Source organism: Suillus bovinus (genome assembly GCF_016758785.1).
Source record: "Suillus bovinus strain UH-Sbo-P2 chromosome Unknown EDB93scaffold_253, whole genome shotgun sequence".
NCBI classification, from domain to species: domain Eukaryota; kingdom Fungi; phylum Basidiomycota; class Agaricomycetes; order Boletales; family Suillaceae; genus Suillus; species Suillus bovinus.
This window is the reverse complement of record NW_024542309.1, coordinates 1-23,442: the sequence shown is the minus strand read 5'-3', so window position 1 is coordinate 23,442 and position 23,442 is coordinate 1. Positions and strand designations below refer to the sequence as shown.

At 48.0% G+C, this 23,442-nt stretch overlaps 10 protein-coding genes across 10 annotated transcripts; 4 read left to right on the top strand and 6 right to left on the bottom strand.

The window, feature by feature from the left end:
* Positions 1–112: 112 nt before the first annotated feature.
* On the top strand, positions 113–2,116 carry EDB93DRAFT_1258073 (uncharacterized protein; the record flags this gene model as incomplete). The annotated part of the gene is made up of 13 exons (XM_041454123.1): positions 113–247; positions 301–311; positions 361–480; positions 543–769; positions 814–903; positions 957–1,005; positions 1,053–1,190; positions 1,243–1,303; positions 1,353–1,441; positions 1,495–1,718; positions 1,775–1,794; positions 1,849–1,971; positions 2,021–2,116. 13 exons carry the CDS (start codon positions 113–115, stop codon positions 2,114–2,116), a joined length of 1,383 nt encoding a protein of 460 aa, XP_041300644.1.
* A 504-nt stretch (positions 2,117–2,620) lies between these two features.
* Positions 2,621–3,936, bottom strand: EDB93DRAFT_375271 (uncharacterized protein). Its single transcript, XM_041456220.1, has 5 exons — positions 3,591–3,936; positions 3,513–3,530; positions 3,312–3,459; positions 3,055–3,261; positions 2,621–2,998 (listed from the first exon to the last, which is right to left on the bottom strand). Exons 1-5 carry the CDS (start codon positions 3,741–3,743, stop codon positions 2,754–2,756), a joined length of 771 nt encoding a protein of 256 aa, XP_041300643.1. The 5' UTR covers positions 3,744–3,936; the 3' UTR covers positions 2,621–2,753.
* On the bottom strand, positions 3,903–5,091 carry EDB93DRAFT_1190272 (uncharacterized protein; the record flags this gene model as incomplete). The annotated part of the gene is made up of 4 exons (XM_041450862.1): positions 3,903–4,050; positions 4,111–4,741; positions 4,768–4,874; positions 4,901–5,091. Coding segments are annotated over 3 exons (909 nt in total), but the record flags the coding sequence as incomplete, so codon positions are not given.
* Positions 5,092–6,901: 1,810 nt separating this feature from the next.
* On the top strand, positions 6,902–7,738 carry EDB93DRAFT_1046082 (uncharacterized protein; the record flags this gene model as incomplete). Its single annotated transcript, XM_041444623.1, has 1 exon — positions 6,902–7,738. A coding segment is annotated over one exon (837 nt), but the record flags the coding sequence as incomplete, so codon positions are not given.
* Positions 7,739–8,650: 912 nt separating this feature from the next.
* On the bottom strand, positions 8,651–9,266 carry EDB93DRAFT_1190260 (uncharacterized protein). The gene is made up of 2 exons (XM_041450861.1): positions 9,238–9,266; positions 8,651–9,179 (listed from the first exon to the last, which is right to left on the bottom strand). The coding sequence occupies exon 2, from the start codon at positions 9,048–9,050 to the stop codon at positions 8,832–8,834; it is 219 nt and encodes a 72-aa protein (XP_041300640.1). The 5' UTR covers positions 9,051–9,179; positions 9,238–9,266; the 3' UTR covers positions 8,651–8,831.
* Positions 9,267–11,220: 1,954 nt separating this feature from the next.
* Positions 11,221–13,021, top strand: EDB93DRAFT_1280164 (uncharacterized protein; the record flags this gene model as incomplete). Its single annotated transcript, XM_041454440.1, has 15 exons — positions 11,221–11,271; positions 11,336–11,345; positions 11,401–11,420; positions 11,477–11,509; positions 11,562–11,662; positions 11,714–11,736; positions 11,789–11,813; positions 11,887–11,904; positions 11,958–12,034; positions 12,100–12,150; positions 12,201–12,284; positions 12,340–12,401; positions 12,465–12,545; positions 12,603–12,628; positions 12,683–13,021. The coding sequence occupies 15 exons, from the start codon at positions 11,221–11,223 to the stop codon at positions 12,858–12,860; spliced, it is 840 nt and encodes a 279-aa protein (XP_041300639.1). The 3' UTR covers positions 12,861–13,021.
* Positions 13,022–13,291: 270 nt separating this feature from the next.
* Positions 13,292–13,887, bottom strand: EDB93DRAFT_1190250 (uncharacterized protein). The gene is made up of 3 exons (XM_041450860.1): positions 13,859–13,887; positions 13,739–13,802; positions 13,292–13,685 (listed from the first exon to the last, which is right to left on the bottom strand). Exon 3 carries the CDS (start codon positions 13,669–13,671, stop codon positions 13,459–13,461), a length of 213 nt encoding a protein of 70 aa, XP_041300638.1. The 5' UTR covers positions 13,672–13,685; positions 13,739–13,802; positions 13,859–13,887; the 3' UTR covers positions 13,292–13,458.
* A 154-nt stretch (positions 13,888–14,041) lies between these two features.
* On the top strand, positions 14,042–14,433 carry EDB93DRAFT_1190247 (uncharacterized protein; the record flags this gene model as incomplete). Its single annotated transcript, XM_041450859.1, has 2 exons — positions 14,042–14,252; positions 14,345–14,433. Coding segments are annotated over 2 exons (300 nt in total), but the record flags the coding sequence as incomplete, so codon positions are not given.
* Positions 14,434–14,940: 507 nt separating this feature from the next.
* EDB93DRAFT_1333055 (CHAT domain-containing protein) lies at positions 14,941–20,545 on the bottom strand. Its single transcript, XM_041455265.1, has 11 exons — positions 20,479–20,545; positions 20,343–20,417; positions 20,151–20,310; positions 19,868–20,094; positions 19,801–19,815; positions 19,668–19,747; positions 19,472–19,622; positions 19,281–19,420; positions 19,109–19,227; positions 15,209–19,056; positions 14,941–15,156 (listed from the first exon to the last, which is right to left on the bottom strand). The coding sequence occupies exons 4-10, from the start codon at positions 20,071–20,073 to the stop codon at positions 15,217–15,219; spliced, it is 4,551 nt and encodes a 1,516-aa protein (XP_041300636.1). The 5' UTR covers positions 20,074–20,094; positions 20,151–20,310; positions 20,343–20,417; positions 20,479–20,545; the 3' UTR covers positions 14,941–15,156; positions 15,209–15,216.
* Positions 20,546–22,405: 1,860 nt separating this feature from the next.
* Positions 22,406–22,758, bottom strand: EDB93DRAFT_1258067 (uncharacterized protein; the record flags this gene model as incomplete). The annotated part of the gene is made up of 2 exons (XM_041454122.1): positions 22,406–22,656; positions 22,710–22,758. 2 exons carry the CDS (start codon positions 22,756–22,758, stop codon positions 22,406–22,408), a joined length of 300 nt encoding a protein of 99 aa, XP_041300635.1.
* Positions 22,759–23,442: the final 684 nt, after the last annotated feature.

Below are 23,442 nucleotides of genomic sequence, written 5' to 3'. Positions count from 1 at the left end.
CATGAAAAAGGTCGTCAAATTTACTTTCTATTATATTTTTTAAGCTGAATCATGCATCTTGTGCAGCTGGAAACATATGAGGTGCAGCCTGATGGTCCAACCCACGGGGACAATGGACCTATCAGGGTATCCTATGGCGGTCGCGAATCAGGTCTCTGGGAAGAGTTCATCCATGTTGGTACAAACCTACCACAAGCGGTCATATGCCGACGACACGGATGATCTAGAAACATGCAACGTATACAGTGTGCGTTACTGATTTCCATCTCTGTTTGCCACCACTAACAAATATCATCTCAGCCATGGGCGAAGTGAGCCCATACTCGTAGCTTATTGTAAATGAGGCTCATATATGAGAAGGTATATTAGTGGAACGACTGGAAGGCGTTCTGATGCGGCTCATCACTATGTCTACAACCAAGCCCACAACCAGAATTTACAACTTTGGGTCGGCAAACTCGTGAAACGCGTTATCTTTGAGTGAGTATCCACCTAGAATCGCAACTATATTCAATGGTTGACAGGCTTTTGTAAAACCAAAGGGGCATGCGTGCTGTAGGTGTCGAGTTCACCTGCGATCCAGTATCCTGCCCAGGTGCAGATCAATCATCGAGCATCGTGAGAGCAGCAAAGCTTGTTGTTGTCTCTGCTGGAGCATTTGGTTCACCAACCATTCTCGAGAGGTCCGGGATCGGTGCCGAGGCAGTCCTCAAGCGTTGTGGTATCGAGCAACTGGTGAACTTACCTGGCGTTGGAGAAAATTATCAAGGTCCGCCTTCGCCCATTAAGTTGATCTTAGCTCAAGGTTATTAGATCATCATGGCTGCTTCGTTCCATACTTTGCTGCTGACGAGGCTGTTACCTTGGACCCCCTCTGGCATAGGAAGGAGAGTGTTGTGCAGGGTAAGTTTGTTGTTCACATATTCTCAACGCACCTTTCAACCATCCAAATATAGAAAGCCTTGCGCAATGGAAAAGTAATGGGAAGTCGCTCATAGCCCAAAAGTCTGCACGAGTTATTGCTACTGATGACGTACTGATGAGTATTGCAGTGGCTGCGATGCCAAGATTAAGTGGCGGCCTGACGAAGATGAGCTGAGAACCATGGGTTCAGCTTTCCAAACGCCATGGAAAGAATTCTTCCAAGATCGCCCAGACAAGGCTGTTGCCATATTCGGTATATGTGCGGGGTTTGTGCATATCACTCTGTTTTGATGACATGGGTATGCTCACGTTAGCCAGATATGCTCCACTCTCGAGCACCCTTCCTTTCCGTAAATATCTGGGTGTCGGCTATTTTACAGTATTGCTCCCCCGTCTACACCGTGATTCTGCTCTGAATGTTTTAATAGCTTTACCCCAGGTCTCTTGGGAGCGTTCATATCAAACTGGGAGAGAACGGCAAGGAAGTCCTCGACTTCACTGCGGGCTTCCTAGACGAGTAAGTCGTCACATCTCCTCTCAGAAATCGCATGATCAGGATATTTTGTTCAGTCCATCTGATATCGTAGCTCTTAACTTTGCATACAAGAAGACGCGAGAAATATCTCGACGCATGCCTTCCTACCGAGGTGAAGTCACTTCAGGCCACCCTTGTTTCCCAGAGGGAAGCGTCGCAGCATGCAGCGAAACGTCCGGGCCTGTGAACTTGAATGCGCCTGACATCATCTACACGACCGAAGATGACGAGGCAATCGACAAATTTCATCGTGACTGCAGTACGTCCTTACCGTGATCCTCAATTTTACCGCAAAGATACTGAATTGGATTTCAGCCCAAACATCGTGGCACTCGGTGTGTGCAATTGAAGGTTTGATGATTCTGCTTGACTGATCTCTGCGGGTGTAGCTGGGGACTTGCGCCATGAAACCGATGTTAGAGAAAGGTGTCGTCGACGCGCGGTTAAACGTGTATGGCGTGGCGGGCCTGAAGGTTGCAGATATGTCTATCGCGCCGAAAAATGTTGGCACGGTGGGTATTGGATTGGCAACTTTGATGCGTGGCCTAACTGTCTTCCCAGAATACGTACTCAACGGCACTCCTCATTGGAGAGAAGGCTGCGCTGATCATTGCTGAAGACTTGGGTATGAATTGTAGAGAATACATTCAGGGGTAATGGGAAAGTGGTTTAAAGTGCACGGCCCATCGCGTCCTTGATGCTTATGTTTGCAGGAGTGATCATGAACATGTACTTCAGTAGCACGCCCAGAATGCGATCAGTGTGTCTCAGGATGGCCGTCGTGGATTCAGATGAGTTGATGAACCTATTTGTGATACTACGGCAGAATTTTAGCAGGGTAAAAGAGGACGGGATATGGAATCCTTACTTGGACAATGTAAACCAGCAATTCTTGAGGTTGCCGTCGACGAGAAATAAAAGTTGCTTGCTGCAGCCCGCTATGCCCAAGCTCAGCTGGAGTGTGATGTCTGTCTGAAGAGGTGACGCCTGTCGCATCCATGCTATTGGAGGCCGCTCATAAGAAGACATCCCCAGGCACCGCCTCCAGCCGAGATCTGCAAATGAAAGGAGTAGAAAGATGATATTGCGAACATGGGTAGGATGGGGTGAAGGACTCTAAATATCAACGACTAGTGGTGTGGCAGCCGAGAAAAGAGGATTGTCTGTCCATAATGAGATAGGTACTGGATATACAATTACAATATTCAAACTTTGGAAATTGGAAATTGGGGAACAGTCATGTAGCGAAATGAAGATGATGGTTTGATCGTGATAAAATAAAATGTGGTAGTAATCAATCCAGGTCAAAATCTCGGATTTTGAGAAGATCTTCAAGAGATGATTTCTTCCTCTCGGGATCAGCCTCAAAGCTGTGAGCTTTTGTTCGAACGAATGGCCTTCGAAGGACAGGAGGCGCCCAGAAGTTGTCGCTCGGCAGGTATTGACGAGACACTTTTGGACGGGTGTTCGCAGCTTCTGACTTGACATATTTTTTAAGCTGGTGGATTCTCTGCTGTCTTTTCGCCAAAGCATCCGGTGCTACGAATCATGTTAATCTATGTCTCCTGAATACGTATCGCAGTAGGTTCACGTACCTAACATAACATCGGACGCCGCGTATGATTCCCGTGTCGGAGTCCCAGCGGCAGCATTCACTGCAGTCTGGATGGTCCTTTCACGAGCGGCCAGTGGGTTCTTCGGCACTAGTAACTCCTCGATGCCCAGTTGGGCACGAGTGTCGACTCCCCCACACCGTATGACAAAGTTACTCTCCAAAACGAACAAGAGCGAAGTGATTCGATCTGTACAAACGGTGAACAAAAAGTCCAACAACAAAACGACTGGTATTTACCCCCCATGTCGGCAGGAAACGCAGGTCTGCGGCGCCTAATCCAAAGAAGCAATTTGAAGTATGCCGACTTGTAGGGCAAGAGTTCTTCTGAACACAGAACGAAAATGTACAAGGCCACACCCTCGCGTCTGAGAGTTATCCGCGCGTTCTTGAACCGAGAGCATTATCGAAAGAGTTTGCGAGCCTTGAATTTATATTTACCTCTGTCAGAGCAATGATCTGCACGAAAAGATGATCGTCAGTTGACTGTAAAAGATGATTCGATTGTAAGGGCACGACCTTTCGACTGTAGAGCTGTAATTCGTGGTCTTCCAAGCGACCGAATTTCATAACATCATCGATAGCGTCCAGAAAATGGGTTAAAGAGCCCAGACGATGAGCCAAATCATTAACGACTGCTGGACAATCGAGTGCAGGGAAATCGTGATTCATGGTGTGATGTGAGTAGTTGGAAAGATGGAAAGAGGTAGGACGAAGGTCATTTAAAGGAGCAACAGTTTCCACAAGATGTGGATGTGGATGTTGTGGACGGCATGACTAATGAGATGTGGATTGTGAGCCCCAGCGTGGTAAGGACCCTGTGTAAAGGAAGGGCTCCAAGAGTTTACCGCGCTCGAATGCGTAAGCTGGTCATGCAACCATGGCATGAATGAAGGGCAAAAGGTCTTTATTGATTATGGAGAAACTCAAGGACAATCCGACACGACAATCGTTAAATTTGCATGGGTTCATTTGATTTCTTAATACATATGCATCGAATTATCAGGTATGAGAGTTTCAAACTGTGTCAAACAATCACCTCATGAGTACATAGCCCCTCTATAAGTCTCCGGATAATGGGGCAGTCTGCTTCCTCGTCGCGCTCGCGTTGCCCTGCTTGTACGCCCTCGCGACAAATGAATCACCAAATCGCGTTTCATCGGCCATTACGTCTTCGGCATCGTCGACCTCAGATTCATCAGCTGCGTTAGCGTTGCCCACAAACTTCGAGAAATCAAGCCTTTTTAGCTGAAGCTCTTCGCTTGATTCGAGGCCTTGCCAAAGTTTCTCTGTGATGCCTTCGTCTGCCTTGACTATCCAAAGTTGCTCGCGCCTTCCCTTGCCTTTATGGCTCCGAAAAGTAGTCAGTATGTAGAGAACGCTAAGATCTGTTTCGGCGAGCCAATCTTGAATTTCTTTCATAGGATAAATCGATGATGCAAAGAATGCGGAGAGGCGAATTGGGACGGCAGCAAGACGTGCTCTTATCACATTGAAAGATTGGGTCGGATCCTCAGATGCAGGCATGCTGAATGCATACTCTTTGTAGTCTCTCCGCAGCAATTCCCGCGTGTTGAGATGGGATGCGGAAGGCTTCTTCTCTCTCAACATTGTAGACAGAGACTGGACAGAGGAGAGATGGGCGATTAGCTGGTTATCTGATGCAGAGACTTCTTCGTTGTGTGCCAAAAGGGACTGGGAATTGAGAGCGCAGCTGCCTCCCTGTCGACGACCAGAGCTTTTCCTCCCTCTTTTAGGACTTGGGTATTGATCAAAATAGCATCAGCAAGAGCGTCGTCAATTCTGGGGGTATGGAAAGATCCGGGAACGATTGATACAATCTTGCAACAAGAGACGAGCAACTTCCAGCCGTTTCAACTACCCTGGGATCAGCTGTACTAGCACCCTTGTATTGTCCTTCATGCCTGTGATTATCGATCACTGCAACAACCCTACCTGTTGCAGATGCATAGTACCTTGTCTGAAGAACGTTGTGATCCACAAGTGCAAACTGCGACACCTGGAATGGGATCACCAGGGCAATAAAGCTCTTCAAAAGAGTGGTTGATTCCAGCGAGACCAAGGACGTACAAATTCTCCGCTCTAAGGACAAAATGTTCTTTAGGTAGGTGTAGTCATGTATACGATTGCTAGGCCGCAGACATCAAAGCTTGCCGCAGAATTTTGATAGGGAACCTAAGGCTTAGACTTGCAGATGGAGCGTATGTAGTTTTTGTAAGTCGGGGGAACTAGTAGTTGACAAGAGACCGCGAAAACCCATAGGACTGCCAGGAATATTTGGTAAAGATCATACGAGTCGGAGAGTCAAATCACGCGTCGGACTCCACCACTGGATTTTGCGTGACATGGCGGCGCTGTGATGGCTGAGCTTCCATTAAAAATTGAATGGTGTGAGTGAAGATGCATACCTTGACGAGTGCCAATGCTCAGTGAGTCATATTTTGAATTCTAAAAGCACGAACGTAAATTATAGAGGTCATCAGGTGCCTTTTTGCCTGCCAGTGCTTCCATCACTACTAACGCATGATTTCCACCTGACCGCCGCCTCCCCCGGATTTCGCAGGAAGCCTCCTTGCGTGTCAAACAAGGGCATTAAATTCGTTCGTGTGAGATGACCAGCATCATAGCGCTGTAACAGGGTCGACCCGGGCCCGGACGGAAGTTGGTAGCGCTGGAGAACAGAAAGGATGGTGATTAAAGGCTCCCTCAAGGCTCCCTCGACACAAGGTTGCGTCCTGCTTTCCATACATTTTCAGAAGGTCAAATTTATGCATGCAGACTGGCAGCAAGGTAATGAGCATATATAGCACATGTCGAGCTGACTGGAAGACTTATGAGCCAGAGATCAGCCAACTATAGACCACCACGGGATCTCAGTTCCAAATCCTCGAAATTAAAGAAAGTCAACCAAAGTAGGTAAAGTCTGCATCCTAGGTTGTCCTTTCATTTTCATCTGTAGTACGATGGATGTTTTTCAACCCTCCCCGATTGCCGATCTAAGGCATTTGCAATTCACATCATCAAACAACCGTGACTGTTCCGAGACTCTGCCTCTCTCTTCGCAAACTTAGTACCAGCGGCTTGTCTTTCTTTTCTACATTTTTGGCGTCTCTTCTCACTATTGCAGCTCGTCCCGATCTGGTGGTACGCGCAACTAGAAGAGGTGAACGAGATGGTCTCGTTGAGCAGGATTCATACTCTTTCTCAGACCATTATTGATCTGATCCATGTGTAGCATGGCTCCAAAAATGGACGAGGCATTTTACGTGGAATTACAAGAAGAAACAGAGGAGTGATCGGTCATGGTATTCGTGGATCAGGGAAAGATTTGGTGAAACTCAAGCTGACGGCCATCAGGCCTGCAATACTGACTGTTTGATGAATTCAGTCGCAGGATCCCTATCGCTCAAGGACAGTGTAATTTTCCCGGGAGCAACTCAACCCAACAACAAATTATGTGTTGCGAGGGTTATGCCAGAACCTGGATGACGTGCTTCGACTCTGGTCGGAAGTAATGATACGGGTAGACTTTGTAGTTCTGCTACTTCTGCATTATTCCTATGAAACCTTCTGTGGTTGACCATCGGGAATTTTTACAGGGCCGGAGCACAACGAGGGTCAGAGCACAGCTATCGGGCCAAGCACATTGTGCGACCTAGAAGGAACAAAAACGCTGCTATAGACCACTGGGCCACGGTGGTCTCACTCACAATGTGCCTACACTACTGTGTGCGCTTTGAATCATGAGGCGAGTATTAAAGGCAAGGCTTCAAACCAGCTCCCCATATCACTCGCCCGTCATGGATCCTATTACCTTCCGCTTTACCGAGCTTCCAACTGAGCTTGCCTTCATGGTCCTCAAATATGCCGCACAACCCACCTTTGATCAGGCTGAGAGATATGATCGCCAAAATCCATACTCATCCGCGCTCAACCTCTGTCTCGTCTCCAAAAGTGTCAGGCGCGCGGTACTCCCCGAACTCCTGCATACTGTATCACTGCGGGAACCTCGAAATGTGAAAGCGTTCGTGCAAGCTCTGCTTATGCAAGAAGCTTACAAGGAAGCAAACAACCGGGACTTCAAATTTGACTACGCATCCCATGTGCACAGGATGTGGATTAAATCCCCCGGTGACGATCTCGCACCAGCGTCTGAGCGTTCGCGTGTCATCAGCCTCCTCACCCCGGTAATATTTGCTGCGCCGTCCCTTGCTCTCGGTTGGACAAGTGTGGACCTCCTTGTAGAATGCCTAGAACACGCGTGGAAGTCCCGTCCAGCCATACTTGATGGCGAAGAACATCCTCGGCCTCCCTGGAAGACCCAGACACTGACCATAACGTTGGGGATTCCTATCAGCAACACAAAGTGGAACAGCCTCACAAGCACCCCACAGGGGTCCGCTTTCCTTGCTTCAATCCGTCGCCTCTCCAGCGCCACATACCTATACCGCGACTTCACGTCCCCCCTGCCGCCGACCTCATCCCAAGACTACAGTCTGCCTGATTGGATGAAGACCGCTCCACTGGCTTCTTTTACAAACCTTCAAACCGTCATACTGCCGTACCCGCGTACCAAAGGTCCCATCAGTATAGTTGGCGTGACCAGTAGGGGAATTGATATGCATGTAGAGATGCTGACGTTTCCCGCAACCCTGCTGAGAGCCCAGAACGGTGTTCCCAATGCAATCAAGGCGTTTACTGAAATTATATGTGGTCCTGGAGAGGAAGTAATCCGAGAGGATGGCACCCGTTTAGAGGTGTCGCGTACCAAGATACGCTGGTATAGTGGTTATGCGTGGGAGAAAGTTTGGGTCTGCTTGTTATGAAGTGAACCAGGAGCGTTATGATATATTACTGTACATATTGGCTGGCATGTATGTTTCTCGATACCAAGTAGATACTCTCGATGTACATCATAGATATTAGACCCATGCTTGTAAAATTCAATTGTACTTTGTTATGTAACTACCTATCGAGATGTCACTCGTTCACTCTACAAGGGTCTAAGGTCTAAGGTCTGTAAGGCATATAGTGACATAGCAACAAAGTGCTCTGAGTCAAAGTGTGCATGTTTCATTTCAACAACGTTATAGTTTTGCAGAACAAGATCGACTTGAAATTCCACGACTTTGTATTTCCTAAAACATGTACGATTTTATCCAACATCTCGACGAGTAGCTTACCTTCTAGCATAAATGAACGCCGTTCTTCCTCTCTCCCCGATGCACGAAACCATAACACGCATTCCCCAGTTCAACGCCCAAAATGCCTTGCACACCCATTCTGTTCAGCTCGCATAATTTGTTGACGCTCCTCGCCTTGTTCATCACACTTTCTGTTGCTCTCCTACTATAGGTTACTGTTCATGTTTTCTCTCCTTAATTGCGTTTGCGTCCTGAATGGACAATGTCCTGTTTTCTCCTTGATTTGTGATGCAAAAGTAAACTAAGTCGAAAATAAGTGAGAATTCAGACGACGAGTGGCCTTTTTCCAGCAACTTATTTTAGCCTTTGCTTATTTCACCTTATTGGGTGTAAAAAAGCGATAATAAGTCGAATTAAGGAACTTGTCGTTTTTTTGATGGGCTTGCTACTAGCAAGCAAGCTACCTTCCATTCAGTGGTGAAAAGAATTGATATATCTATTCTGCCACCAGTGGTGGACCAAGTTACACCGGCGGTGGGATTCGGAACGAACACGTGCTGAGGGCAAAAATGACCGAGAGGTTCAACCAATTTAGCTATGTACAGCATCCCCAACAAGAATCGGGTCCCGTCTTGGGGCCATAGATTTGTGGCCATGACCCTGCCTTGCACCGTGGCAAAGTGGCCTTAGAGGAGGCGCAGTAGTCACAGAGTACAAGCTGACGACTCAGAGGCATCGCTGCCAGTGCCACTGGGGTTAACATAGCACTGGGAGTGGTAAGGATTGTGAGATAAACGATTTGAACGAGCTTCATGGTATGAATTGTATCTGGTATAACTGTGCATCAGCCTATGATGTGACCATGTGAGGAAACCACACCGACAAAAGTCTGATTGCGCAATGTGCGTGAAGTTGCTATGACTCGGACAAAGTCTTAGAAGAGCTATTATATGCCGGTTCAATGAAATGCGATGATGGTGTGGCGGAAGAGGGTTACTCACCGCAATAGGAGGCGTTTGTGTCTGAGGCCTTTTCAACTCAACCGCGTTAATTTTATACCTGTTCTCGTCAGCACTGAAACCATACTCGAAGAAATTTTTCTATTGAGAAGACATGCAGCCCTTAGAAATCAGGATGCCGCGGGCTGAGGTTCCCATGTCGCTCCGATCTTGCTAAATACATAGCATGTACTGATTATCCATGGCTTACTGGTTGTAACGTATGGATCTCCGGTTCCAACTGCGTGCATGCGTATCTGTCGTGTACTTCCTTTATCCTAATGGTTCTGAGAGTATGTCCGCCTCACCTGTACGTGCACTCTCCGCCTCTAACTTCCTCCAGATTCATTTTACAGACTCTACCAATGCTCAAGCATTAAAACGCAACGCTCCACCTCGATGATTCAGGGTTGTCCTTTATGAGACGATTCACTCTACGGCGAGTCAGCGCTAGGCCGAGTGATGTCCTGCTGCAACGTCTATGTTCCCAGTTTCAAGTGTATGCACACCCATCGCATGGTTCCTTCATCCCATCCTAAATGCGACATTAGGGAAGTTCAAAGCTGGATTTCGAGGCTGATTTGGGTGCGATTTGGACGTGGATTTGGACTTGGATTTGAAAAACGCCGAAATCCGATTTCAACTTTGGCATCCCTCGATTTCGACCTGATTTCGACGGATTTGACTCACTGTCTTTGCGCTTGCCGCGTTGAAGTTTGAATTATCACAGCACAACGATAGTAAACAAGCGTGTAAGTCACGTTGTGCGTGTTTCAGAGTCCGACTCACCAGTTGACCATACTAAAAGTTTCACTGTCGACCAACCGGGGCTAAATCATGTGAAGCTCAGGCTCATAATCACGGCATGTGTATTGCGTAGCTCGGCTTCAAGTTCCCTTCACCGTGGCACATGTGGTGGCCTAGACTGCGATACTCGTTGAAACATTCATATCAGAACACCAACTTAACAAGGAAAGCAAAGTTGCTGCCGATCGGAAAGCGGTGGTTCTCGTCTGTTTGAAGGCTAAATGGTATAACCGTGACAAGCTCGGCAAGTCAAACTCGATACTTACCACAGAAGAGAACCTGTCGAGATAGCGTGAAAGAAGGCAGCATGGACGCGCGACCAGCTTGTAAGATGTTCTGCCTGTGTCCCTATGCGTCTGAAAGTAGAGAATGACTCGATTGGACCAAAGACAGATAAGACATGATGATGTGGTAGTGTCGGTTTTGTCAGAAAAGTACTTGAAGCAAATAGTTTCAACGTCACTCACATCGCTGCAATAATGGCACCAATGAAAAATGCCCCACTCCCCGGTGGGATAGGGCCTTAGGCTGAGGAAGAACATTATGATTGACAATACACATACGACTCGGGGAATGACTCGGGGTTGGCAGAACTTCCTAACGAATTGGCACTCGTGATGCGGCAGTATTAGAATAATGACACACCAAAGCTTCTAGCGCGATATCGGGAGTATAGTTTCCGACAAACCGAGCTTCCAGGAAGCTACCCAAAGCCCGAGGTGCCGGCTGAGAATGGCCCAGGGATATACCCCGCTTTTTAATTAGCTCACAGGCAGAAAATCACAGTACTTAGCTGGTACCATGTTGGTGCGCAGTTACATTTGCTTGACCGTACTAAAAAGATTTCTTTCACTAGATAACTTTCGACCAACCGGGGCTAAATCATGTGAAGCTCGTGATCACGGCATGTGTACTGTGTAGCTCGGCTTTCCTTCACCAAGGCACATTGTGGCCTAGACTGCGATACTCGTTGAGTCTGAAACAAACATTCATATCAGAACACCAACTTAACAAGGAAAGCAAAGTTGCTGCCGATTGGCAAGCGATGGTTCTCGTCGGTTTGAAGGCTTGCTAAATCGATGATAATGCTTATCGCACATCGTTCTTAAGTCGCAGGATCTGCGGGCTGGCAGGTACTACAAGGCGCATACTGAGTCCCGACTCAGACATCATCTGGATATGGCTACCGTACTATCCGTCTCAGACATGACGAAGTTGCAGACGGTCAAGGTGAGTAAACTTGAAGGGCGGCTCGCCTTTAATAAACTCAAGGTTGACATTATGTCTGATTCAGTACGCCAATTGTGAGTGTCCGCGGATCGTTCGAAAGCTGAACGGCAGCATTGACTCTTGTTTTAGTGGGCAGTCTTGCAATCCTCGTGAGTATCAAACACATTTCTTGTGTCTCTATCTCAAACCTCTTTTGACGTTGCAGGTATTTGATTATTGCATCACTTTTTCCGAAGAGGTCGAGGAGATATCTGTCTCTTCTTGAGTACTATTCTGATCACTCTCCACAGGTGCGGTGGACCTGGTTCAAACCATGGGATGTAACTCGTGTCATATTCTTCATTTCTCGATATTTGCCCTTCGCGGGTGTTGGAATGACTGCATATGGCGAGTGACCCACTCCGGTTCTCCTTATATTGTGTTACTGATTGGCCCATCTTAGACGCACTCAGCTTCAGCAATCTGGTAAGCTTGGATGGCAAAGAGTTTCTACGCTGAGCTCATTGCATGGGGAAAGTGTGCATTTACTTTGGAAGGAAATGGTGAGTCGACGTGCCGATCAGTTCATTTTTCATGAAACTCAAAGATTGCGGATGTCAGTCATTCACATCATAGGTATTATCGCTGCGGAAGGTGCGTGTTCCGCATGCACATCAAGAGCGTAATGGATCTCACGTCCTTGGCAGCCCTGCTGATTATTCGAACCTGGGCATTCTGGCAAAGGAGCACAAGATTGCTGATCGGTTTGTTGATTTATGGTGTGGTGCGTGTCTCGCAGAGCAGGAATGATAACGATAACATGGATTTTGATTATTGCATAGTTGGTAGTTGCCGCCGCCATTGCCGTAGATCTCATCCCTACGATGTTGATTCCAGGAGGTGAGTTCGTTAGTGTTCGCGAACGACAGTCGTTCTAATACGACTATCAGGGGAGCCTCCCACAGGAACCTGTTACTTTGAGAGCACACGCAACAGTGCAGTCGTATACACGTTCTTGGCGATGTTTGAAAGTGGTCAGTGATCATCCAAAGCTATCTATTGGCCTTCTTACTTATGAAAACACGGCAGTGATGCTGATCCTTACTGTATATAAGAGAGTTCACGACTATAACGACTTCCAGAGCGGAATTGTAATGACCATATATCACGATGGCATGTTTTACATGTCATGCATCCTCAGTGCGTGTAATTAGCTGGCTCTCCAGATATCATTGAGTAACGCATTCAAGGAAGCCATCACACTCGCCAATGTTATTATAGGAGCTGCACTTCCAGTACGTATCTAGTCTGTCAAATCCTACGATTCGCTAACTTTGTATTATTTTCTGCAGAGCGCCTATAGCAATTTATTCGATACGTACGTCGCCGGCTGCACTCTGACCGCTAGTTGATCCCGAACCCACTGCGCTAGGCTACAGCTGGTCAGTCACAGCGTTCTGGCATCACGAATTCTATTCCACCTTCGAGATAGCAACGAACGTGCCATTGTTCGCGAATCGTCCACGGTGCGAACGATCTTGGACACTGTGAACTATTTACAACCTTTGTCGATGTTGATGAGTGGGACGGGTACTACCAGTGAAGTTTGAGGGAATGCAGGTGTATGCAGAACCGTCGTCGGCCTCTAAGATTCTGCTCTTGTCTAGTGTACAACTCAATTGTGGTATATTGATATTATAGGCAATTGATGCTGTGAGACCTGGGGCATATGCATCTGAACAAACCAGCGCATCAGCTCGTGCCCCCTTTTCCTGAATCAATGACATAATGATGGAGTCTGGGTACCAACTGGTAGAGCACACTGTCGAATTCATTCCCCAGAGCAAAATAGTCAGGTAGGCTAGTATAAGCAACGCTACTCAAAGGAAGCGTTCATCAACGGGACGTATTGCGCTACAGAGTGTTACAGGGTGCTACAAAGCACTTTGTATAGCAAATTATGTTTCCCTGATGGGCTTATAGACAAGCCGGGTGCATTATAGCTACCTTCACATCGATAGGCCAGAATCCGTGTTTGTTCATTCGCCGCTTTTGTGGAGCTGGCCAAACAGACTACTAGTGGCCAGGCTGATGTGCACGGCTCGGCTTGAGGCCCTAGGCCGGCCCCAATAGCATTGCTCCTATTTGTACGAATCAGATATATTCGTTGAACCAATATATCTGATTTCTTCGTCGTCACCACGAAAACTAACAGCAACGCACAGAACAGCATGCCCACAACCTTCCGTAGGCCTGACTGAGATGCATAGGCTCTTTCCCTGGTGTGCAAGTTCCCAAATCCTCCTTTTTGACGACGTATGGTTCGTCACAGGATACGCCCTGAGGTATCGCTGCCACTGGGGCAAACATAGCACTGGGAGTGGCAAGGATTGTGAGATAAACGATTTGAACGAGCTTCATGGTATGGATTGTATCTGGTATAACTGTGCATCAGCCTACGATGTGACCATGTGAGGAAACCACACACCCACAAAGGTCTGATTGCGCAATGTGCATGAAGTTGCTATGACTCGGACAAAGTCTTAAAAGAGCTATTATATGTCGGTTCAATGAAATGCGCATGGTGTGGCGGAAGAGGGCTACTCACCGCAACAGGAGGCGTTCGTATCTGAGGCCTTTTCAACTCAACCGCGTTAATTTTATACCTGTTCTCGTCAGCACTGGAACTATACTCGGAAGAAATTTTATAATGAGAAGACATGTAGCCCTTAGAAATCAGGATGCCGCGGGCTGAGGTTCCCATGTCGCTCCGATCTTGCTAAATACATAGCATGTACTGATTATCCATTGCTTGCTGGTTATAACGTATGGATATCCGGTTCCAACGCGCGCATGCGTATCTGTCGTATACTTCCTTTATCCTAATGGTTCTGAGAGTATGTCCGCCTCACCTGTACGTGCACTCTCCGCCTCTAACTTCCTCCAGATTTATTTTACAGACTCTACCAATGCTCAAGCATTAAACGCGACGCTGCACCTCGGTGATCCAGAGTTGTCCTTTATGAGACGATTCACGCTACGGCGAGTCAGCACTAGGCCGAGTGATGTCCTGCTGCAACGTCTACGTTCCAAGTTTCAAGTGTATGCACACCTATCGCGTGGTTCCTTCATCCCATCCTAAATGCGACATTAGGGGAGTTCAAAGCTGGATTTCGAGGCTGATTTGGATGCGATTTGGACGTGGATTTGGACCAAGTTGGATTTGAAAAACGCCGAAATCCGATTTCAACTTTGGCATCCCTCGATTTCGACCTGATTTCGACGGATTTGACTCACTGTCTTCGCGCTTGCCGCGTTGAAGTTTGAATTATCGCAGCACAACGATAGTTAACAAGACCGTTGTGTGTATTCTAGTTCTGCACTCGTACCTAAGTTATTGCGTAATAGAGTATCAACTGAGCTGCTACACCTTCAAACAGTCAGGTGCGGCTGTTGCAACCTGTCATTGGCACCAACCACATACCAGTGATCAAGTCCGAATTTTGTGATTCTCCAAGTCAATGAACGAGCCGGAATTTGATAGAAAATGTATTATCCGGTAGCTCTAACAAAGTCCTGGCGATCTTGATGAAACATGCATAGGGCTGAGCAGAATCTCCAACGCTCGAATCAGGATCGTACATTGAATGATGCAAGCTCAACTTCAGCAGGAGATCATCCTTGCCGCACAACTTGAAGTTGTTATACCCAGATCCTGTTGTACGACTTCAATCTTACCCACAAATCATCAGCCCTGAGTGCACAACCACATCTGGCTCCGAGGTCATAAACTGGAAAATGTAAATTCAAGTCGAAATTGGATGTGCATATCGTGTAGGTATACAGTCTCAAAGTCTTAAATATCAAAGTCCTTGGCAACAAGTTTTGCGTGGCCATGACCGGATGCTACATGCGAAGTCGTCAAAAATACTTTGATCAGCAAGGTGGGAAGACGCACAGTATCGATCATATGCCAATATGCACGAACAATATACGCTGGTCCAAAGGTATGTCTTGGTCAGAACCTAGTAAATAGACTGCTCGGTGCAGCGCCCGGGCAGCTCGTTTAGAGTTCATCGTGCCATCCCCGCAAAAGTTTTTGTAGAATGCCTTGACTAAGCGCTCCACGGTACTATCGTTGACCTTCCATAATGTTCCAATAACGCTCTTGACCCCGGCAAACTGCAGGCCAGCCGCTAGGTGTATCACTTCATCAGGAGTGTTGTGGTCACCCACTGCGGTTTCGCAGGCAGAAAGAAATGCAAATTGATGCCGAGACAGATCTGTTTGTGTGATGTCGAGGAGCGAAAGAGGCTCGTCGCGCATAAGAAAGGCCGATTTGAAGGGTTCAGCAATGTTTTGTGTCCCGTGACACGCAAGATGAAGCCAAGTATTGTCTCGCAATGCGCACAGTGCTCTCGATTTTGTGGCATCCACACTGGTGATCTTGGAAAACGAAATAGTTGGGGGAGGGGGCAAAAGGCTCCGTACCAATTCCAGTTCAGGTTCCACAGCATCCAAAGTGAATGAGGCACCGGCTGGGCGATTCTGACCAATCGCAACGAAGGGCACCGATGGGGACCTTTCATGACTTCTGCGAGCCTTGATCAGCGCGGTGAGCGATGGCGTGTATGAAGAAATGTAGAGATGTGAAAGGAACCGTCCTTGTTTCCTGTACTCGCCAGCGGCATGCAACGGCAAGAAATTGAAGACAGATGTCGGGCACCACCATATTCGAGAACCTCGTGGTGCAATTCCGTCCAGATTCTCGACCACCGGGCGGACGACGTCATCCCACAACTCCGTCAAGGCTTTTTTAAGCGCTGGACTATCTGTGCGATGGAGTTTGTCCACCAGCATCTGGAGCTTCTCAACACTGGTAGATAGTTGGATGCTGATAGGAGTTTGCTTGTGTGGGATGATAATGGCATGGCAAGACGACTTGCTTTCAATGAGCACGATGATGGGCCCTTCGCGAGCTGCTTCTTGAAGATCGGAGAATAAAGGGGGGAGGAGGAAGCGAGATAAGCCCTCTATTTTCCGGATCTCCTCTACAGCGCTATTCCACTCCTTCACTAGACGTCTGTACCGGGTTTCTTCTGCTTCTACGTCGATTTTTAGGGTTCCATCCGGAAGGCTCGTAGGAGGTTTATCAAGGAGGGAGCTGAGGTTTCTAAATTTCTTCATCAGGGTGACTGCATGATCACCGCGGGTCTGGAGGCCGTCAAGAGGCATGCGGAGTCGCGTCATCTGGGTCCAGATGATAGTCCTTCCTTGCTCCAACAACTCAACAGCACGACATACATCACCGCTACGAAGAGCACACGATGCAGCATCAACGGCAAGTGTACTTGGGAAGTCCTTCATGACGTCATGTCGAGATGAAACTGAAGCCGTCGTAGACATGTAAGTGTCCAGAAGTTGCATGGCAGTCGCATAAGCCTCCAGTTGAGTAGCATGTTTGTATTCATCAGCATAGTGAACCCAGTCTAGACTAGCTCGCAGGCGGGATAGCGAGCCTCCTGAGACAACATTTGCTGCTGACTTGAGATGATCCATGACGACATTCAGACTGTCAATATCTTCGCCCGGGCCAGTGCCGTCAATGCCTGATAGATGGAACAACAGATAGACATAAGCTAGCGATAGATTGACTGATATTCGACGAGGATCATGTTGCCTCAGGAGAATCAACGCACAACGGAGGTTCTCTCGTGCCTCGTCGAGGTCTTCTCTGTTACCTAGGTGTTCAAAGCGGGACATGAATGGATGTGCGAGGTTACACAATGATTGGGACCGATCTGTATGACCGATCGGGAGCAAGGCCAGCGCTTCTCTATAAAGTGCGATAGCCTGATCTAAGTCTTCGTCATTGCCTCGGTGCTCAAAGCGGGAGGAGAGTTGATTCGCGAGGTTATGTAATGATATAGACCGATTTGTGTGACCGACGGGGCGCAAGGCCAGTACTTCCGTGTGAAGTATGATAGCCTGATCCAAGTCTTCATCATTGCCTCGGTGCTTGAAGCGGGAGGAGAGTCCAGTCGCGAGGTTATTTAATGAATTAGACCGATCGATGTGACCGACGGGGCGCAAGGCCAGCGCTTCCCTGTCAAGTGCGATGGCCTCATCCAAGTCCTCTTCGTTGCCTCGGTGCTTAAAACGGGAGGAGAGAAGAACCGCGACGTTACTTAATGACATAGATCGATCTGTGTGACCGACCGGATGCAAGGCCAGTGCTTCCCTGTCAAGTGCGATAGCCTGATCCAAGTCTTCTTCGTTACCTCGGTGCTCAAAGCGGGAGGAAAGAAGTTCTGCGAGGTTATTTAATGAATTAGACCGATCGGTGTGACCGACGGGGAACAAGGCCAGCGCTTCCGTATGAAGTGCGATAGCCTCATCCAAGTCTTCTTCGTTACCTCGGTGCTCAAAGCGGGAGGAAAGAAGTTCTGCGAGGTTATTTAATGAATTAGACCGATCGGTGTGACCGACGGGGAACAAGGCCAGCGCTTCCGTATGAAGTGCGATAGCCTCATCCAAGTCTTCGTCATTGCCTCGGTGCTTGAAGCGGGAGGAGAGTTGATTCGCAAGGTTATTTAATGACATAGACCGATCTGTATGACCGACGGGGCACAAGCCCAGCGCTTCCGTATGAAGTGCGATAGCCTTGTCCAAGTCTTCTTCGTTGCCTCGGTGCTCAAAGCGGGAGGAGAGTTCTTTCGCGAGGTTATTTAATGAATTAGACCGATCTGGGTGACCGACGGGGCGCAAAGTCAGCGCTTCCGTATGAAGTGCGATAGCCTCATCCAAGTCTTCTTCGTTGCCTCGGTGCTCAAAGCGGGAGGAAAGAAGAACCGCGAGGTTATTTAACGACATGGACCGATCTGTGTGACCGACGGGGCGCAACGCCAGCGCTTCCTTATGAATTGTGATAGCCTCATCCAAATCTTCTTCGTTGTCTCGGTGCTCAAAGCGGGAGGAGAGATCAGTCGCGAGGTCATTTAATGATGTGGACCGATCTGGGTGACCGACGGGGTGCAAGGCCAGCACTTCCCTGTCAAGTGCGATAGCCTCATCCAAGTCTTTGCTTGTGCCTCCATGCTGGAAGCGAGCTTCCAGCATGAGTGCTAAATTACCTAGCAGCTGCGCTCGACGAGAATGTCCACTGTTGTAGTACCCCAGTGCGTCAAAATGAAGGGATATCACTTCATCTAATTCCTGGTGTTCATCTCCCTGCAAACACCGCTCTGCTCGCTCAACAAGTTGATCCGGCGATAAAGGAAGCACAGATTCTGCCCGCCGCTCCCGCTCAAAATCATTTGCATCAATCTTTCCGGCAAAATGCAGAGCAGTTGTTTTAATTGTAAATGAAGCTGCTCTGTGAATGTGGCTGTTGAAGTGGCAGACATCGAGGACTTCGCTCAGTAACTCTTTAGCTGTGTCAGCATCTGTTTGAAAGCCGTGTTTCGCGCAGCGAGAGAGCAGAGAAATGGCAAGATGGAGTTGAGTGGTAGGTCGGTCTGGATGACCCATGGGACGCGAATCAAGAGCACGTTGAAAAAGACAGATAGGAATGTCGAGGTCGAGGTATATCCCATTAGCTTGGCAACTAATGAACTTTGCGCTGGCTAGATTGAAGAGTGCTGCAGGGCGGTAGGGATGGTCCACGGGACAGAGATCCAACGCGCATTCAAAGTGGTTTATGGATTGGTTGAGATCCCCACTGTCCTGCGTCCTGCGGTATTGTACGAGATGACGATGTCCGGTATCAGTCTCTAGTGCTAACGAATCCATATCGTCTGACATAACCTACATGTTACGCGTCTCAGCGTCACAGTGCCCGACTTTATCAATCACTCACGGTAGTAAGGGGGCATAGACCGGCGGTATCATTTTGATCAGGCAGTCGCTGCTCCACTGTCATGAACAGCGAAGTACAAGCGGATACGACTTCATCCTCCTTTGGCTCAAATATTATGGCTACGATACTCGTTAGCATCCATCAGGTGTTACTTGCAATAGATAATACTGACAAAGCGATTTTTTGCTGCGATCCAGTAGTTCTCCGACAGAGATCTCGAACGCGCGCAGGAGTTCTCCGTGACAGACCATGGGACTCATTTCAAATGAGGCATATACGCTGACCTGAACTTTAGAAGATGGCTCGCATGGCCTCGGGTGTTTCTTAGTACCTGCAGGACAGACGGGTTTAAGGACAACTTACAGAAGAATGCGCTCGTGCCATTCGATGACAGCCTGGTCTACGTTTACAGGCTTGTTGCTTGTCTGGTATTCAGCACCATCAACCTTGACCACTGCATAGAACCCAGCAGGAATCCATCGGAGACCAAGGGTGAGATCAGTTGCGCAAATGGCTTGGAAACGTCAATATGCGCTAAACAGAGATTGATATTACATACTAGTAATGAGCACTTGTTGCACTCCACTGAGGTGTACCTCTCCCGGGTCCTGGGTGTGTCCTGGGTGGCTTGTCTCCTGACTAAACAATATGCATATTGTTACATTTAGATGATCAGTGTTTCATATACTTACTCGTCCTTTTTTTGCCTAAAAACGCGAGATTAACTCCATAGATGTGCTGTACAACACAACAACTTACGACCGAGGACGCTTTGAACTCTTCGTCTTCTTGTTTGACGACTTACGCTTACGCTTTTTCCCTTTCAAGGGCTCGGCACTGGGAGCAGGTTTCTCTCCTGGAGGAGTAGGGGAGGGTTTGCGCGATGAGGCTGAAGAAAAGTCAGAATCAGAGTGTGATTCTGACGAGCTTGAAGACTCGAAGGTGACACGTCGACGACGGGCCATAATGATGGCTGAGGGATGGATCTAAACTAACACTTGAGAATAAGACGTGTGCTGGGGGTCACGAAACACTGCAGTACCTGTGACTTCTTGAAGGATTATAGAGGAGCGGCACAGGATGCACACAGCACCCGCAATGAGTTCACAGATAGAAGCGACTCGCAAAATACCGAGCCACCCATAGCCTCATTGACAGTGTGCGTGAGATTTGTACACTGGCAGACGCGCATTCTAGATTGAGATATCGATTAAAATAGCCAAAACAATAAACAAGGCTGAGTGCTGAGGACTGAGCGCAGGGCATTCCACATGATCCATACTTTCACAGCCTGAGGAATTCGTGCAGCCTATTGCGAAGCACTGTCTGAATGTCGCCGGCCTTCAAAGTTTGACAAGGACATTACCTACAGCTGCTGTCAGACAATGACACCGTATTGCACGTTGAACTTGTTGCGATACAAGGAGTGCGGCAATCAGTACCAGTACTTGGCAAGGATCGATCTGTCAAGGGTTCAACACAAGTCACGAGTTACGGTGCCGATTTGCCGTGAGTTATTTAGAAGTCCGATTGGTGCATGATCCGGAATGACGGATTTACTATGTAATCTCTAAGTACTAACCCGACGACATATTGCAAGCAGCGAGCGCATGTAAAAGTCGACGGAATCTTCAGGTGATTCTGGCTCTAGTATTGTCCTATCCTTAACATATTCTTGGCCAGCAGTTCGCTATATCGTTGAGGGCACGCGTCAAGCAAAAAAACTTACTGTAACTTCGAGGCTCGAGGGAGCGACATGGGTTCCTCGTCATGTCAGAGTCGCGTGCATAGGACTCGTAAAGGTATCTGTGAGTACCAGCACTAGGTCATGCTCATATTATGATGACACGCTTTCACGACTCTGCTGTTCGAGTGATTGGCTTCTTCTTCGGTCATTCCTATCCTGATGATGACCCTTGCACACATCGCACAACGCATGATACATTCTACAAATATAACTATCGATGGGGTTTAAGATTTAGATCCACTGCAGCTAAAGACAACCGATACGAATATATGCTCCCACTCGCTGCCTGGTACCCATCAGAACAGAACTAATGCAGGTGGGTCATCCCTAACAAATGCCTGTATCATTCGTGTCTGCATCGCCGGGTGGATTTGTGGTCATTTCCAGTCACAGCAATAGCCATACGAGTGTGCCGATACGAGTTGCACGCGCGTAGCGAGATCTGTTTACCGGGCTCCCATCTCCAGGGACTGCTAACATCTGTGACGCCGTAGGAGATACCCCCTTGGGGCATCGACTGCAGTCAGTAGCGAATCCGTCTACGTATCCCTTTTCCGGGATCAGCCAGAATCGCTTGAAACGTATGGGCATACAACATATCTCCTGTTTCAAGGTAGACTCCTGTTTCAAGCGTAACCAAACGACTCAATATGTTCTTTTGGAATCGATCGATATCATCTTGGTCCGAAGGGTTATCCCCCTGTGCCACATCTCGGGGCGAATCGCGTGCCATACCAGTGCCTCGCCAAGGACCCTTACAATAGATCAAGTCGGACGCGAAACAGTCACTCCTGTCCGAGTTTGAAAGTCGTCTTACCTTGTAACACGCATGACAGCCGACAGCATTGACTCGAATACCCGTCAGGATCGAACGTTCGAACATTGAAACGATGCAAGCTCAAATTCAGCAGGACATCATCGTGCATGTTCACTCGACTGTATTGTTTTAAGACATAACGCGGGGCTTCGTATTTGGCTAATGACCAGTGGTTTCATACGTATCTCCCGTTCCTACCTCGCAAGCCATTCAAAATGCTCGACCAGGACCCGTAAGGTCCTGCGAATATGGTTAAACCAGCGTGAAGCTCTTGTTTCCCGTCTCAAGCTCTTCATAAGTACTGGATGTCATGGTGAGTGGGAGTGCATCCAACGCCCTTACTCAATTCAGATACTCGACTATCACATTCATCGCAAACATTTTGCGTCTTGCCACATGAGATGTTACGCCAGATCAGTGTCGTGGAACTTCATTCTTACTCACAGATCATCAGCTCGAGTGCACAGGAGCAGTCTCCTCTGGCTCTGGCGAGGCAACAAAGTTAAAAACGAAAATTGAGTCGAATTTGGGTGTGCGTATCATGTAGGTGTACAGTCTCCAAGTCTGGAATATCAAAGACGCTGGCAACAGCTTGCGCGTCACCATGACTGGACGCTACATGAACTTGTCAGATAGAACTGAACTGACCGCGTATGGATAATTGATTGACGGGGATAATGTTGCGTCAATGCACGGTGTAGCTTCTCCAATGGGTCTCCTGTTATGTTGGTGCTCAACGCAGGTGGATAGTCGATGCACTAAGTGATTTAGTCTCATGGACTGATTGGCGTAACCGACCGGGCACAAGGCCAGCACCTCCTTGTGAAGTACGATAGCCTGATCCAAAGTCTTCGTCGTTGCTTCGGTGTTGAAAGCGGGAGCAAAGTTGAGCCGCGAGGTCATTGAATGTCATGGACCAATCTGGGTGATCCACGAGGCGCAAAGCCAGCACTCCTGTCTGAATTGCGATAGCCGGATTCAAGTCTTTGAGTATCACAGTGGATCATAATGAAGAGATATCACTTTATGCAACGCACGTGGTTCATCTCTCTGCAAACACCGCTCATTCGGCAATAACGGGAGCATGGATGCAGCAGGCCGCTTTTGTTCAAGATCATGTAAGGCTGCTATTGAGTTCGACGGGGATTGTACCCTTGGTGTCGGAAATGAAACTGACGCGAGAGTTAGAGAGAGTATGATAACGAGCGGATCGGGATTCAGAGTAGAGGACTCTCAGAGGGATGGACTGCGTGCATCTAGTGGGAAGATAAAGATTCTCTGTTGAAAAAAATGTACATGGTTGTATTTAAGTTGCGAGAGTGTAAGGGTCCTCGCTGTTACGAGATTGAAGGTTTTTTGTGAGACGGAAAATAGGTGGCGCTGCGCCTGACAGGGTAGAGCTGCGGGAATGAGTGAGGGTACGAAATATTTGAATGAAGGTGGTATTAGGTGGCTTGCCGTGCACAGGAATAACGAAAGTTTCGTAGCGGCTTGACTGTTTTTAGGGCAATAGAGTGAAAATGAGACGAATTAACGAGAGAAAGGGTTTGTGAATGTCCAGGGTTTCGTATGAGGGTGAGTGAAGGACCGATCTAGTTGTCGACGATAACGAAACATGAAGGTAAGAAAGGAGGATGTATCCGCGTGACTCGGATGCGAAGCGTAGTGCTTCTTCGCATCAGTGAGTCACATGGCTGACTGGACACGTGTCCTTATGTCTCGTTGAGAAGGTATAGTCGGGGTGTACAGGATATGCGATCCTTACATCCC